This window comes from Salvia hispanica, chromosome 2, assembly GCF_029641045.1.
Source record: "Salvia hispanica isolate PSC_SH4W2 chromosome 2, Shi_PSC_v1, whole genome shotgun sequence".
NCBI lineage: Eukaryota > Viridiplantae > Streptophyta > Magnoliopsida > Lamiales > Lamiaceae > Salvia > Salvia hispanica.
In genome coordinates this window covers 9,773,824-9,789,267 of record NC_142693.1, presented here as the reverse complement: position 1 = coordinate 9,789,267, position 15,444 = coordinate 9,773,824, and the positions used below count along the sequence as shown (strand labels likewise).

Genomic DNA, 15,444 nt, shown 5'->3' with positions numbered 1-15,444 from the left:
ATACATGTAATGTGATTTTGACATTAAAAGCGGACCAAATAATTGCCTTAAAACAGTGCAAAGTCTGAGTGTATCAGCAATGCAACGGCAACGGTCCGGTTATCGAGTTCACTGCCAATAGACGAAAACATCATAGAGGGTACTACTTAGCCAATTGCATATACCTGAGATAGCCAGTTTTCTTGAAGACGATCTCATGCCCAACGGATACGAAGAGTGCTTTTTTTGCAGAACGTCAAGAGTGTGCATGGAAGGACGTGGAGCGAAGATTCGGTGTGCTTCAAGCACGTTGGACAATAGTAAAAGACCCAGCTCGTTCCTAATACATGCATCGTATCGCCAATGCCTTGTATGCGTGCATCATCTAGCACAACATGATTATTGATGATGAATGTCGAAGAGTCAAGATTGGTCCGACGATGAAGCCAGACCGAGCGTAGAACGTGCAACCCCGCCGGTCATTCGAGGTTTACCCTAAGGAGTCAATGAGAGATTACCGGAACAGGAGAACATACGCAACCGACAAGCCCATCTTCAACTCATGACTGACATGGTTGAAGAAGTTTGGGCGCGTAGTGGTCGTTGAAATTGTACCTCTTTTAATTATTTATGTTATAACTTCTTTTTTCAAATTAAGTAATGTATGTTTTGTTTGTTATTTAATTTAATAATTAATTTTGCTATTTATAATATGAGAAAACATAAAAAAAATAATAGTATAAAAAATTAAACGAAAAATGGGTAATTGATAGGGCGTACACTAGGGCGGAACCACTGCAGAAGGAAGGACCGGTCTAAGAAATACTGATGTGGCAACCACTAGACCGCCCACTAGGGTGACTATTGCAGATGCCCTTAAGGGTCGAGCCTGTTCAGGCGGGACGATGCTCCCCGTCGACCTGCATTGACGTGAGCACACTGTGACACCCACTCGCTGGCCCGCGAATGGGCATTCGGTTTAACCGCTGTAATTTTATTTTATTTAAAAAAAACGATGAAAATTTTTTTCCACTTCCCCAAATATTCTCCTTAATTACTGTTTTTTTTATCTATTTTGGCCGGCGAGTGGGCGTCCGGTTTGACAGTTGTAATTTTATTTTATTTAAAAAAATAGAGAAAAAAACCAGTTCCCCAAATATTCTCCTTTATTACTTTATTTTTATTTATTTTTTAATTTTAAATCACACAATTCATTCCATAATTACTAGTCCTTCCATTCCCTTATAGTTGCTGTTGGACTTTTTGGCACGGAATTTAAGATGGATGTTTAGTGTGTTAAGTAGATAGATAAAAAAGTAAGAAAGAGAAATGAGTAAAGAAAATAGAGTAGAAAGTGAATAAATTAAGAGTGAGAAAATGTGTTAATTATTACTCCCTCCATCCCATAGAAATTGGCCAAATTTTCTTTTTTCGTTCGTTCCATAGAAATAGTCCATGTCTATATATAGAAACTTTTCCTCTTTCTCTTTTACTTTGTTATTTATGAGCCCTCCATCCACCGCATTATTTCAACACTTTTTCTCTTTCTCTTTTATTTTATCATTTATAGGTCTCACCATCTCCACTACATTATTTCAACTATTTTTTCTTTTTCTTTTTTACTTTACCAATTATATATAAAACCCTAGTTGTCCTTAATAAATACCTCATTCATTAAAATAATTTCACACCAAATTTGCATTCTCTCACTAATTTTTCTCTAAAAATTTCATCAATTGTGCAAATATGTCTGACCAACCATCACCATCGTCTGGTTGGTACGGCTGGAACACATAGTCGTCGGATTACCTGACTTCGAGTAACAAGGCTCAGCGACGCCCAACATGTTCGGACGATGTTGTCTATCGAGCTTAATAGGTGGGTGTCATTTGGGTGGACGCCGACAAGCAACCCAATGCAATCGTTGTCCCATGTCGAAGAGGACATACGGAGCCCGTGGCTGCCATCCCTACTCCACAAAAGAGAATGGAGAAAATGTTCAAAGTGTCGATCGCCACTTCGGAAGGTACGGTTGTGAGAACCAACCAACATGCAAAGGCATTTGGAACCGAGTGACTGCAACTTATGCGTCCGAAAGGATCTGTAAGCCACAATACGAAGTTGCTCCGAAATCATTTTGGCCGAGTGAACTTCGATATTCGAATGTTCAGTGGCATCTTCATCAATGAAGAAAGGAAGTGCAGTAGCAGATCCAGCGAAGCTGACATTATGACTTCAGCCATGACGCTCTTGTTGGGGTTGCATAGCGAAAATACACAAAAGCAAACATATCCTTAAGGATCTATTTATGTTATTAAGTGATTAAACTAATTTTCATGAAATCTACTTAGATCTGTGATAAAAACATTAAAATAACATAAATGACTTTATTTTAACGTGTTCGTGATTATTACCTTGTAACCTTCCGAATGATGGACGTGGCTTGTATCTTCTCCACATGTCGTGTCAGATCTCAACCTTAGATCTTCTAACATATTCCATTGCTCTTGATTAGCCATTTGCATGGAAAATCTTGGATAATCAAATGGATCTAGATGGATTCAAGTGAAGATAAGAAAGCCAAATTGTGTTACGAGAACATGAATAATTAGGTCTAGATCTGCACGAGTAGAGCTAGAAAAATAATTCTTCCTACTTCTTCTACACATGAGGCGCCAATTTTAGTCTTAGGAGGCATGTCGCTAACCATTCTTTGTTGCTTTTGTCTTTGGTTTTTTTTCGTTTTCTACTAATAACCTGTTCCAAAGCTTTTTTTCAGCCTCTTACATGAATGGTATGTAACTCTCCCTTTAGTTTCAAGCCTTTAATTTGACTTTCATTGGTTTCATCAACTGAAACATCTCTGTCCTTTGCCTCAATTGTCACATTATTTGCCCTCCCTATCATTTCATCCACACTGTTTTCCATTTTCAAGAGACAATATAAAGCAGAAGTATAGCTATCTTCACTCTCAGCTGCTTTTATTGCTACGTGCATGAAACAGTTACATAACTCTTTATACCGTTGCTTCTTTCTTATTTTTTCATCAACAATGACAACTCCTACATCACAAACTCTTGATGTTCCACCCTTAGCATGTTTGTTCCATCGCTTTAAGATATATTCATCGAGTATTTGAACAACATTCATAAATGTTAAGATTCTTAGACTATGTGAGCATAAAATACCCGAGAATTCAAACTTCCTATAGCTGCAAAAAAATGGAACCTTCTATGGAATCATATGTGACTATATGTTCATTTGCCCGATGAAATGGTCTGACCTTATATATCACCGAAGTTTCAAGTTGACTCTCACCTTCAATCTTGCTTTCAAATTCCTTCCTCAACTCCATGCCTTCCTCAACTCCTCACTAAACAATGCAAATATCTTATGTGTATATATGACAGCCACATGCTTCACTATTTCTAATGGAAATGTCATAACAGGAGAACTTTGAGTATTCTTGAAATCTTTTGCCGACTCTTTCTCACGACGATCATCTATCAAACTTTAAAAATGATGGAACACCTCAACAATATTGTTTTTGTAATTTACATAATTGCTTTACAACAACATTCATGCACTCACTTCGTTGTGTAGAAACCATATCAGCACAAAATGTGTTTCTTCCATAAACCAGCCCATTTTTCTCTTAAGAAAACATTCTCTTCAACCACATTCCATGCATCAAGGAATTATGATTCTTCTTCGAAGTCGTACACACAACGACTAAAATCTGCTACAAAGATGTTCTTGAAACCCGCAAAAACATTGAAAAGATGAATTGTTGCATTCTGAAAAATATGTCAAACACACAAGAGATGGTAAGTTGATGGCCACTTGGAAGCTAAAGCAACGTTCATTGCTTGATCTTGATACGTTAAAATGGTTTCTAGTCTCTTTCCCATCATAACATCTTCAAATGAATCAAACAACCATTCAAAGGTTTCAATTGTTTCGTCGTACAATAATGCTGCACCAAACACAGTTGTTTGTTTATGATGATTTACACCGACGAATAAAGCAAGTTATCTGCCATCTCGACGTTTTCTGTATGTAGTATCGAAGCAAACGACATCACCAAAATGACCAAAATCTTGTATCATTCTACCATCGGTCCAAAATATATTGGTAATTAGATCTTCCACATCCAATTGAATAGCATAGTAAAAATGTGGATCTTCACTTATCATCCTTTGTAAATATTTTAAAACACCTCCACTCTCCTTGTTTAATCTCCAAAGTCCTTTTAGTTCTCAAATTATTATTCAAATCAATATGAGTAAAACCAAGATGTTGTATTCCGCCGGCTTCCTTTGCCATTACATCTATTACTTTCTTTGGAGCCAACCCACAACTCTGAGCAACATCAACTTGTGTTTGTTGAGTATTAGACATTTGTCTTAAACATCTAAACATGTAAGATTTTTCCGGATCTCACAAATCATGGTTGTGTTCCTCGACAAACTTCACAATGTGAAACTTTCCATTGTACCTACAATTTATTTTCATCAAAGCCTTACATTCACACCTAATTTCAGGACGATGATTCTTAATTGTAACACATCTATTGTTTGTTGCTCTAAAACCTTCCCTACAACAACAGAAACTAATGTCCAAGATAATGCCCGTAATTTTATCTCTGTGTGAGCAGCAGATAGTTTTCGAGTTCCGAAATCTGTTACCTTAGCATATTTCATACAAAAATCATATGCCTCAAATTCTGTTTCAAACTCCATTCCTATCTTAGGAATATGGTCTTCTAATACATTGTCATCCATATCTGCAAAAGAAAAAAATCCTATATTCAATAGCTATTTCTTTTACTCCATGTCAATTTCTTCGAGATAGTAGTTCCATTACAATGTTAAAGTTTTGAAGGCATGTGCTAATAATCCAATCCTGTTACAACTCAAAGAATGTAAATAATTACTGTATTATACTATAATTTATGAGTTGCTCCCCTTTGATAGTTTTATTAATTAGCTTTAAAGATTTTTAGCAAAATCCATATATTGAGACAAAAGAACTAGTCCAAAATTATTTTATTCAAAGTGATAAACATTAGATGAAAGTGATTACCTTTTGACATCGACATAAAGCAGCGGCAGATAAAAAATTTGGTTCTTGAGCGGAGAGATGAAAGGGTTTCCCTAATACGTGAAATCAATACCATATGTAAAGGTTAGATTTTAGTTTTAAGCCTTTTTAGTCATTATTAAAGTGTCTAATTAATATTGGTGTAGCATAAGATGTATTATGAGAATTTATATTTTTAGTCTTTTATTTAATATTACAAATAGATTCCACATGTCTATTTTTAATTGGTGAATTATGTGATGGATTAGGGCCTTTGACTAGTTTATTTGATATACGAAATGAAATATCATTAACTTAACAATTACTATTAATGTTATTAATCTCAAAGTAAGTCTAGAAGTGGGTGGATCTAGAGTTACTCATATACATGTGTTTGAGTGACTGTACATGTATGCTCGCCGTTTAGTATACAAACCTCAGCTCTTCCATGATACCGACGAGAGGGCCTTAAAGTATGTCAAAATACTCTGAAGAAGGCTGAAGGTCTCGATACGTGGGTGGGTGACAAACCCACTAGAGATCACCTACTACGTTTGCTACATCTCCTGCTATATACTACTCTCGTTCTCTTCGTTCCCCATTAATTGTTCATTTTTGCCATTAAGTGTATGGAGGGAGTATAACATAACAAGTGGACCCCATTATAAGTATTTATATGGAACGGAAGAATTATTTAATTGTAGCATGCGCAGTAATGAATTTTAGAGACAAGTGTAACCATATAAAACGATACACTCCGATAACAAAACCTTAAACGAGTCAAAACCCTTATTAAACCTCAACATCTGAGGCTGGACCGATTGTGTTTGAAATTGAGATAGAGATGGCGAAGAAGGAGAAGAAGAGAGAGAGAGAGCGGCTGTCCCGAATCTAACGATAACCGTTCAGAAAAGAAGAGAAAAAACGTACACAAAGTTGAACAACACCAAAACGACGACGTGCCGTCCACCGGTGGAATACCCACCGTCACCATTGATCTTCCCGGCTCCATACTCAATAATACCCAGTCACTCGAACTCGCCACTCGTGTGATGTTCTCTTCTTCCTTTAACTGCTTTAGTCCTGTTTAAATCGAACATCTGTTAATGATTGATTGAGTTTTTTGTTAGACCGTGTTGCTAATGTTGGCCGCGTTGAATTTGAATATCTGATCAATTGATTGAGTTAATGGACAATTGATCAGTTTTTGTTGATTGTATTCCTCTGTTTTGCACTAAGTTTATCTTGAGGAATAGCTATGGAAGTGGTTCATGATCAATTATAATTAAATGTGAAAATGTGATTTTGTGTTGTGATATCCTCTCTTCTGATTTTCAATTTTTTATTTCCTTACAGTTGGCTGGGCAGGTCGCTCGTGCTGCTGCGATTTTCTGGATTGACGAGTAGGTTTGTACCAGTTAGGGTCACCCTTGCTCAGAAATAGCACCACAGATATTGAAATGTGTGTTCATACTGCGAAAATCGTGTTCAGGTGGTTGTATTCGATAGCAAGAATACGTCGGAGGCTACTTCTAATGAAATAATGGACAATAACTCAGGTGAGAATGAGAGTGGTACCACTTTCCTTGTGAGAATTTTGAGGTATCTCAAAACACCACAGTATATGAGGAAGAGCCTTTTCCCAATGCATAGCAGTATAAGAGTTGTAGTTAGTATCTGCTAGCAATTAGTATTGTTTTGGGGGAAAAAAGTATAATCTTCTGATGCTCATCTAAACATAATTTTGTGTTTTTACAGGGTTTGTTGCCCCCGCTTGATGCCCCACATCATCTGCGCAATCACGAATGGGCTTCGTACAGGGAAAGTAGTATTCTAAACCCCTATAAGTTATAGTTTGCACTCTGCTTGCCTGCTACTGTGAATGGAGCCGTTGATGTGGTTTTGCACTGTATTTGGGTAATTTAAATTATATTGAACTATTCTGATAGCTTTTGCTACTCATATTTGATTTGATCTCATTTCGATGGTTCCATAAAGTGGACTTCGTAAATGTCTGTGTATGCAATAAAGATGGCCCTACTACATTTTGATTTCAAGGATCTTGTAGACACTGTAGTAAATCATCTGTCTGTGTACAAATGGTTCACTTGTTTGGCGCAAAGTTTGGGCATATGATGGCTTACACTTGATCTCTGAAATCTCAGGTAAGTTTCATGTTGATATCTTAAATTGCTGATGCCCACTACTTTGCACCTCTCTAATTTGTTTAGGGTTTGGATGCCAATGACTTGATTGTTCCATGGACAATAGAAGTTATCATTATTGACATGTTTACATATAGGTGAATAGATTTGGATGTGTTGATTTGAATTTCACGAACCTATTTTTTAACCTTTAGGAATTTCTGCCATTCTTTTTCTTGACATTCAAGTTTAAGTTGTGCATGTGATGGCTTACACTTGGTCACTGAACGTCGGGTAAGATTGTGCCGACGGTCATTTTCTAAAGCCCTTTGACATTTTCCATCTGGATGTATATTTTCATCCTTTAGTTTTCTCCCCATTACCCCTAGGAGTCATTGACAATCTTCTAATAGAATGCTGTAGTCCTTAGCTCAATTGGCAGATCGTTCTCTTTCACTTATCAGTAGCAGTGCATAATATAACAGTTTTATCTCGCTGCAACTTGCTATAAATTGGTAGTCTTAGGATCATATCCCTCCATAATTCATCATTGCGTTCTATGAACATCTATTGCATCAATTGCTTGACATGGTGCTTAATATTAAGATTTTATTTGTTATTTTCAGTGCTCATCATTTGGCACAAAATTTCCAAAAGATTTTACTCCCTCCGTCCCATAAAATATAGACATTTGGGATGGCATGGGAATTAATGCATAATTGGTAAAGTAAGAGAGAGATAGATAGAAAGAAAAAGTTATTATAGTATTGTTAGTGGAGAATGAGGTCCACCTTATTAGAGAGAAAGAAGTTACCAAAAATAGAATGTGATATTTTTATGGGACATCCCAAAATGGAAAGTGTCATTTTTATGGGACGGAGGGAGTATCTTTTTACTAGCGAGTGCATTTTTGTCTTTGTTTTAGGCATCGCTCAGGAAAAATTAGATCAAGGTTCTGCGGTACGCTTGTTGATGTGGGTCTCAGCAAGGTATAATTTGTTTGTTGGTAATTGTTTCACCTTTCTTGCAACCCCAGTTCCATCTAATTAATGGTGTATTAGCCACGCTAGTTATTCCTCTAAATTGAAGCCTCTGAATTATACTCCTTATAAGTTTCCTGCAAGGTCTTCGCTCATTTGAAAATTGAATTGTCACAAATTCTACTTATTAAGATGAATATTCCCTGCTGTGAGACGCCATGGAGAGAAGAATTATGACTAGGTTTTTTACATCAAAAGTAGCTGTTTGCTGTATGATTCGATCCCACATTGATTGCAATTATAACGGCCCTATTCTGCATAATATTAAGGTTGATCAAGTTCTTGAACCTGGAACAAGAGTAACTTTAGAGATGGGAACAAACCATAACCTAGACGAAGGTCAGTAAAACCTTTCTAATGAGAAAAAATCATGCAAAATTAATGAGTTCTATAGAGCACAAAAATTTTAGGTCCAAGGAAAATCGTCCCTTCATCATGGCCTCGAGATAAAGGCGGTGTTGTCAAAATGTCGCTCGGGTCGCTGGGGTCGAGACCATCACCGCCCCAACATGGGTGGGTTGATCGAGATACATGGTCGCCGCCAGGTCGGCTGGGTCGCCCTAACACATGCTGCGCAGTGAAGCTTTTAAGGTAATCCCTAAATCTATTTTCTGTGAATCTTTTCCTTTTTGATGCTGATTTGTTTTTACTAAAATAAACATAATATAAAAGTAAATCTTACCTAAAAATATGCTATCTGATTTTCTCAAATCTCTCGCACGTTTTCTGACTTTCTCCTCTGTTTCTCAATCTCAATTCTCTATATATATGCATACACCACATCAAACTTTTCAAACAATACTTTCTACACTTTAGAATTCAACCTCTTCATTCCTAACCAAATAAACAATTCAAAGATCTTTTGCTGCCACCCTTCATATATTCCTTTGTTTAATCAAGGTATTGTTCTAACTTTCATCTTCTTTTTAACTTTATGTGTGCAGACTGCCAATTTAATTTTAATTTTAATTCGGCCTCTACAAATGATTGCAGCTTGTACCACTTTATCTACCTATAGGCTATATGTATTGAAACTCTATGTATTCGGACACTCTATCTTGATAAGGAGATAATGTTAACTTTTTATGTAACTTTATAGATTCATGTATATATTGTATGAAAAGTGTTGTTAGGGTGGAGTGGCGCACCGGGTCGTAGCGGTGAAAATTTGGGTCGCGGGTCGATGAGTCGACTGGGTCGAGAGACCACGAATCTAGGCTAAATTTTTTGCCTTTTAATATTAAATCAAATAAATATATTGCTCTAATGTTTATAATATATCAAATAATATAAAGTTATATATCTTCATTCTCTTCATCTTACTCCATAAGAATACGAGCAGACTTGGAGCTTGATGCATGATCTTGTGTATTTGTGTTGCCTCTAGTGTTGTAAGATGGCTCCAACGCACTAGAAGTTTTACCAACATCTCTCCATTCGAGTGACTCATTCTGGAAGACAAAATCATCACCCCCATCCTCATCCTCATCCTTATCCTCCATCCTACCCATTAGCCATTCATTACTATCATCAATGTCACTTAGAAGTAGAGGATCAGTGATGTTGTCCTGCATATTGAATCTTCGCTCAAGATCTTTGTTGTACTCTTCACAGACACTAAGTTATTCAATCGTTCTTGTACCAAACGATTCCTCTTTTTGCTATGAATTCTTAAATGAAAAGGTAAAAATAACATGTATTAGCTTCTCACAAATATAAGCACAAATTTCAAGTCCGACATGTTGAAAAGTACTCTGATTCCTCTCACAGCCAGTAGCACTAAAAGTTAGGCTCAAGATTCGAATTGCAAAGTTTTGCAAATTTGGTGTCTTAGACGGATAATGTTTCCACCATTTAGCGGAAGAAAACAAGATATATAAATGTTTAGCATATAATTTACGAATCAAATAAATAGTTTAATGAAAAATATGATAATATTTACCGGGTGCTATTTGATTTTTATGTCGAATAGCTAAAGGAGTTCTGGAACAGGAGTCAGCATCCCGATACAAAGTCGTTTCCTTTTTCATGATCTAATCTTGCATACTTATGTCAGGCACCTGTTTTAGAATACACTCTGTGCAAGTCTTTGACAACCTTGAACAAGCCAAAATACCTTTCACATCTTTATAAAAGACTAACGGATTCAAGTAATGACCTGCAGCATGCAATGGTTTGTGCAATTGATCATTCCATCTAGTGTCAATCACTTCAAATGCTCTCTTAAACTTGTCTTCCGTTCCAATTGAATGACTTGGAAATGGTCTCTTTACAACGATGCATAGCCTCATAAATATACCCTATCGCGGGCTTGTGTGATCAATCATTCTCAACACCTCAATAAGAGGAGAACCCAATTTGAGTGCATAGATAATATGTCTCCGATAAGCATCATTCAACACAGTAGTAGTTGCCTGTTTGCCGGATGTCTCTTTTTACCACTGACTAGTAGTCCATTCATCACTGGTGAACCGCTGCCTATGGATGGACCTCAAGTAATGAAAGAAGTAGCAAATCTAGTGATTCCCGGCCTAAGTAACTCTTTCTTGTTCGTATATCTTCCCATCATGTTCAGCACGCCCATCTTATTGTAAAATATAACCAGTCAAAGCTATTGACTTTTTTATCACACCATTGATAAGCCGTATTTTACCAATATCTTCAAGCGTCAAATCGATGCAATGCGCTGCACCTGGAGACCAAAACAGTGAGGGTATCCTTATTTGCAACATCATTCCAGCTTTCTAATAATTGGAGGCATTATCCGTCACAATTTGGATCACATTCTTCTCTCTAACATAATCAAACGCTACTGTGTTGAATGGACTACTACCGCGATGGGGTATATTTATGAAGTTACGGATCGTTGTAAAGAGACCATTTCCAAGTCATTCAACGGAAAGGAAGACAAGTTTAAGAGAGCATTTGAAGTAAGGAGTTTCCATTTTAAGTAATGGGTCATCTTGGTTGGGACAAACCAAAAAGGAAAGTGAGTCATCTTTAATGGGACGGAGGGAGTACCATATTTTTCAATAAACTATTTATTTGATTCGTAAATTATATGCTAAACATTTATATATCTTGTTTTCTTCAGCTAAATGGTGGAAACAATATGGATTTAAGGCACCAAATTTGCAAAACTTTGCAATTCGAATCTTGAGCCTAACTTTTAGTGCTACTGGCTGTGAGAGGAATCAGAGTACTTTTCAACATGTAGGACTTGAAATTTGTGCTTATATTTGTGAGAAGCTAATACATGTTATTTTTTACCTTTTCATTTAAGAATTCATAGCAAAAAGAGGAATCGTTTGGCACAAGAACGATTGAATAACTTAGTGTTTGTGAAGTACAACAGAGATCTTGAGCGAAGATTCAACATACCGAACATCATCCTATACTCCTAAGTGACATTGACGATAGTAATGAATAGTTAATGTATAGGATAGATGAGGAGGATGAGGATCGGGGGGTGATGATTTTGTCTTCCAGAATGAGTTACTCAGGTGGAGAGATGTTGGTAAAGCTTCTGGTGCGTTGGAGCCATCTTACAACACTAGAGGCATCACAAATACACGAGATCATACCTCAAGATCCAAGTCTACTCGTATTCTTGTGGATGAAGATGGAGAGAATGAAGACATAGACTTGGTTGGGAGCTGAATTATGTGATGAAGGAGAAGATGACTATCATCTGATGATATATAACTTTGTTTTGATATTTTCAGAAAATGGTTTCAATTATTTATTTTGTATTATGACTTATGAATTGTTTTGATAATTTTTGTTTTGCACTTTATCTGTATTCATATGAATTACGTGAACATTTATATTATTTGATATATTATAAACATTAGAGCAATATATTTATTTGATTTAATATTAAAAGGCAAAAAATTTAGCCTAGATTCGTGGGTCTCTCGACCCAGTCGACTCGTCGACCCGCAACGACCCGGTGAGCCCCTCCACCCTAACAACACTGGATGAAGGAATGTATTGGGGATATAAAGTGCGATATGCTCCAAACATTAGTTCTGTGTTCAAGAACTGTCCATACCAGCTTCAGTTTTTTTGTTTCAATCACCTTTTAATTTGTCTCTAGGGTTAACCTCACTGAGTTTACTCTTTAACAGGGAGGATATGATCATCGGATTGGGACCTCCGAACATGGGTTAGTTATCAATTGTTCAGAGCTTACTCTACCATCTTTCAAGCACCTCCTGATCGCCTTTGGTGGACTCGCCGGACTGGAAGAGGATGCAGTTTTGAAGGTATTCCATTTGTAAATTTCTTAACTTTCCAGCTCTAGGCTCTGTTTTTACCTTATCCATTCATAATTTAGATGGATTGTAATGGTGCTGTGTGATTTTTAGGGCAAAACTGTGAGTGACATATTTGACATCTATCTAAATACTTGCCCTCATCAAGGAAACCGAACTATCCGGACAGAGGTGCATACGCTATTCCATTTCTTGTTCCATTTGGCCTCTTGTTTATTATTACCCCTAAAATATGCTCGCCTGAAACCAGGAAGCGAACCTTATATCACTCCAGTATTTTCAAGAGCCAATAAATAGCGTTTCACATAAATATCAACAGCCAAGCTAATAGTTTTAACTTGGCCAAGATTCCAAAATAGTGAGATCCGCAATGCTTCTCCGCCTGCTGCAGATGTGCATGTTATCTCGATCTGGGAGTTGGTCGGATGAACTCATGATTTTCGGTCACGAGATTGTCCCATTTGTTAGGCCTTATCAGTTTTCTACTTGTACTTGGCTGTTGTAGCTGGATTTATTGAGTTTGTTATTGATTGTAGTGGATTATGATCGAAATATTTGGGGGTAAATTCAATCTATAAAAATTTAAAGATTGTGCCTTTGTTTATATATATTAAAATGGCTGTGGTAAATTTGAGTAACAAACAAATTGTAAATCGCCGAATTTGAATTTTTAATTAAGCAGTTATTTTCTGATTCAGCATGCTTTAAAACAATTCTTTTATCGTACTGTAATTTTTGGTATACCATCCATTCTACCAGCGAGTTTGAAGTCCAATCAGTACTTACTACTCTCTCCGTCCGCGAATAGGAGTTCCGTTTTTTTTATTTTAGTCCGTCCGCGAATAGGAGTCCCGATTCACTTTTACTCCCCCCGTCCCACTCAAGATGGCCACATTCTTGAGTGGCAATGGATTTTAGGAAGTGTTGTTAGGTGGAATAAAGTAAGTAGAGAAAAGGTAGTTGAATATTTTAATGAGGAGAGATGAGAGAGGGGATTATTTCCAAAATTGGAAAGTCGCCATCTTGATTGAGACAAACAAAAAAGGAAAGGTGGCCATCTTGAATAGGACGGAGGGAGTACTATAACTGGTACTAGGGTCCCACCTCCACCTAACTCATTCCACTCACATTTCATTTAAAATTAATATATACAAATGGGACTCATATTTCATAACTTTTTTCTACCCACTTTTCTTAATATTTCTTAAAACCCGTGTCGCCAATGAATGTGACTCCTAATGGCGGATAGAGGGAGTACATGCCATTCTCTTCTTCTACAAAAGAGCTTCGCGTGGGTACCTTGAACATCTAAATCGGAGTTCTGTGGAGAAAGTTATGGCCATTTTACGAACATCGTGCAGTGCAGTCAAAAGCTGGCAGAAATTTAAGGAAGGAAAGAAAGTGTTGCCAAATCTCTCATGTTAATTGAAGGGCTCGAATTTACCATCTTTCCATTACTTGGAGGATACTTTTTTACCAATTTTAAATCTTTTTCAAGCCTATATATACCTCATAACCTAATTTCTCCGAGCCTCCAATCTCTCCCTCCCTCTATATACTTCTTCCATCCCATAATCCACATATTATTCTTCCATTGGAGCGGAGCTCTGCAAATCCAGGCAAGAGAAGACCGAAAACTGCATAATTCAACCTTGAGTTTTATTTTGTTTTACTTCATGTGTAGTACTTTAATTGTTGTTTTTACTTGTTTATGAGTAGTAAACATCTTTTGTAGAAATTTTTGGTAAACATGCTATGATTATAAGTTAGTTATTCAATTGTTTCACCTTGTTAGCTCTTATAGTTATTTCAATTTCTATCGTGCTTATACATTTGTTTGAACTATAATTGGGAGATGAGTGTTCTAATTTGAAAAATGAGAAATTGACGTCTTTGCCAATATAATTGGGAGATTTGAGCCTTTGAATGAAGCAAATTTATATTATGAGCTTTTAGGAGTTGTTGTCTTAGTTCTAGGAAGGAAATTTCGATTCTAGGTAGCAATCTACAAATTGTATTCTTCGGGAGATGATATGGTTTTACATCCGTGATAGTTTGATAACTATTGAGACCGTAATTCAAGGAAGTCGATTGGATATTAGCTTTTGATTGTGGTTCCTTAAACACTACATTCTTTAGCCTGCTTTGTATCATTTGTTTTTATGTTTCTTGTAATTTGTTTATAAATCCAAATCCAAAAATTTCGTGCTCTAGATAGTATATAATGTTGCAATCTTACTCCCTTTGTTCGATATCCCAGTAGTGACCTTTAGCTATACGTAGTGATGTCCATCGGGCCAGCCCAGCGAGTTTCAGGCTAACCCTAAAGGGTTTCGGGTCAATCGGGTGTGGGTCAATCGGGTTGTTATTTTTTTAGGCTATAAAAGTTCAATCCTAACCCTAAAAGCTCGGGTTTTGGGCTAGCCCAACGGGTTAATCTGGTTGTTACTGATAAAATTAACATACGATCAATCCAATAAATAATGATGAAATTTAGTTATATTTATAAAATGTACAACATTTAATTATGATAAGTTTGATAATTTGAGATATATGCTTAAACTCAAATATAAACATGAACAAATATTAATATTTGAGATTTGTGCAAAATGAAGTATTAACATATTTCACGAAAATTTAAAGCATGTTTTAGAAATTTATATATTTTTTAGTGAATTTGAAGTTTCTAATTTATTTATCTATTAATATTAATAATAATTTAATAATATAATTTGTATATTTAATATAAAATTGAAAGTTATTTTTGTAGTAGTTATATGATACACTCGGATTTTGCACTATTTTAAAGCCATTTTATGGTCCGTTATAAGTGTCAAAGTTGCATTACATGTCTATTATTTGCATATGTTGTCTATTTTGGTATGTTGACGTGTTTTGTGAAGCTGGAGCGGAAGGCAACCT

At 36.3% G+C, this 15,444-nt stretch overlaps 1 protein-coding gene, 1 non-coding gene and 2 pseudogenes across 15 annotated transcripts; 2 read left to right on the top strand and 2 right to left on the bottom strand.

Moving 5' to 3' along the window:
• Window positions 1-2,754: 2,754 nt before the first annotated feature.
• Window positions 2,755-4,763, bottom strand: LOC148931541 (protein FAR1-RELATED SEQUENCE 5-like; annotated as a pseudogene).
• A 1,054-nt stretch (window positions 4,764-5,817) lies between these two features.
• Window positions 5,818-13,120, top strand: LOC125197943 (uncharacterized). Of its 14 annotated transcripts, none has more exons than XM_089063467.1 (10): window positions 5,818-6,108; window positions 6,418-6,464; window positions 6,554-6,620; window positions 6,820-7,499; window positions 8,131-8,194; window positions 8,515-8,584; window positions 8,656-8,836; window positions 12,376-12,513; window positions 12,616-12,693; window positions 12,773-13,120. In XM_089063467.1, the coding sequence occupies exons 4-8, from the start codon at window positions 7,471-7,473 to the stop codon at window positions 12,416-12,418; spliced, it is 387 nt and encodes a 128-aa protein (XP_088919593.1). In that variant the 5' UTR covers window positions 5,818-6,108; window positions 6,418-6,464; window positions 6,554-6,620; window positions 6,820-7,470; the 3' UTR covers window positions 12,419-12,513; window positions 12,616-12,693; window positions 12,773-13,120. The 14 variants fall into 14 exon arrangements, 11 of the variants coding, with proteins under 11 accessions (XP_088919593.1, XP_088919588.1, XP_088919592.1 ...); XM_089063462.1 differs by having other exon boundaries at window positions 5,818-6,110; window positions 6,418-6,620; window positions 6,820-7,226; window positions 7,421-7,499; XM_089063466.1 differs by having other exon boundaries at window positions 5,818-6,115.
• On the top strand, window positions 7,199-7,262 carry LOC125197945 (small nucleolar RNA snoR101). Its single transcript, XR_007172321.1, has one exon. It is a non-coding gene; the product is annotated as a small nucleolar RNA snoR101 (small nucleolar RNA).
• LOC148931540 (uncharacterized) lies at window positions 9,565-10,995 on the bottom strand (annotated as a pseudogene).
• Window positions 13,121-15,444: the final 2,324 nt, after the last annotated feature.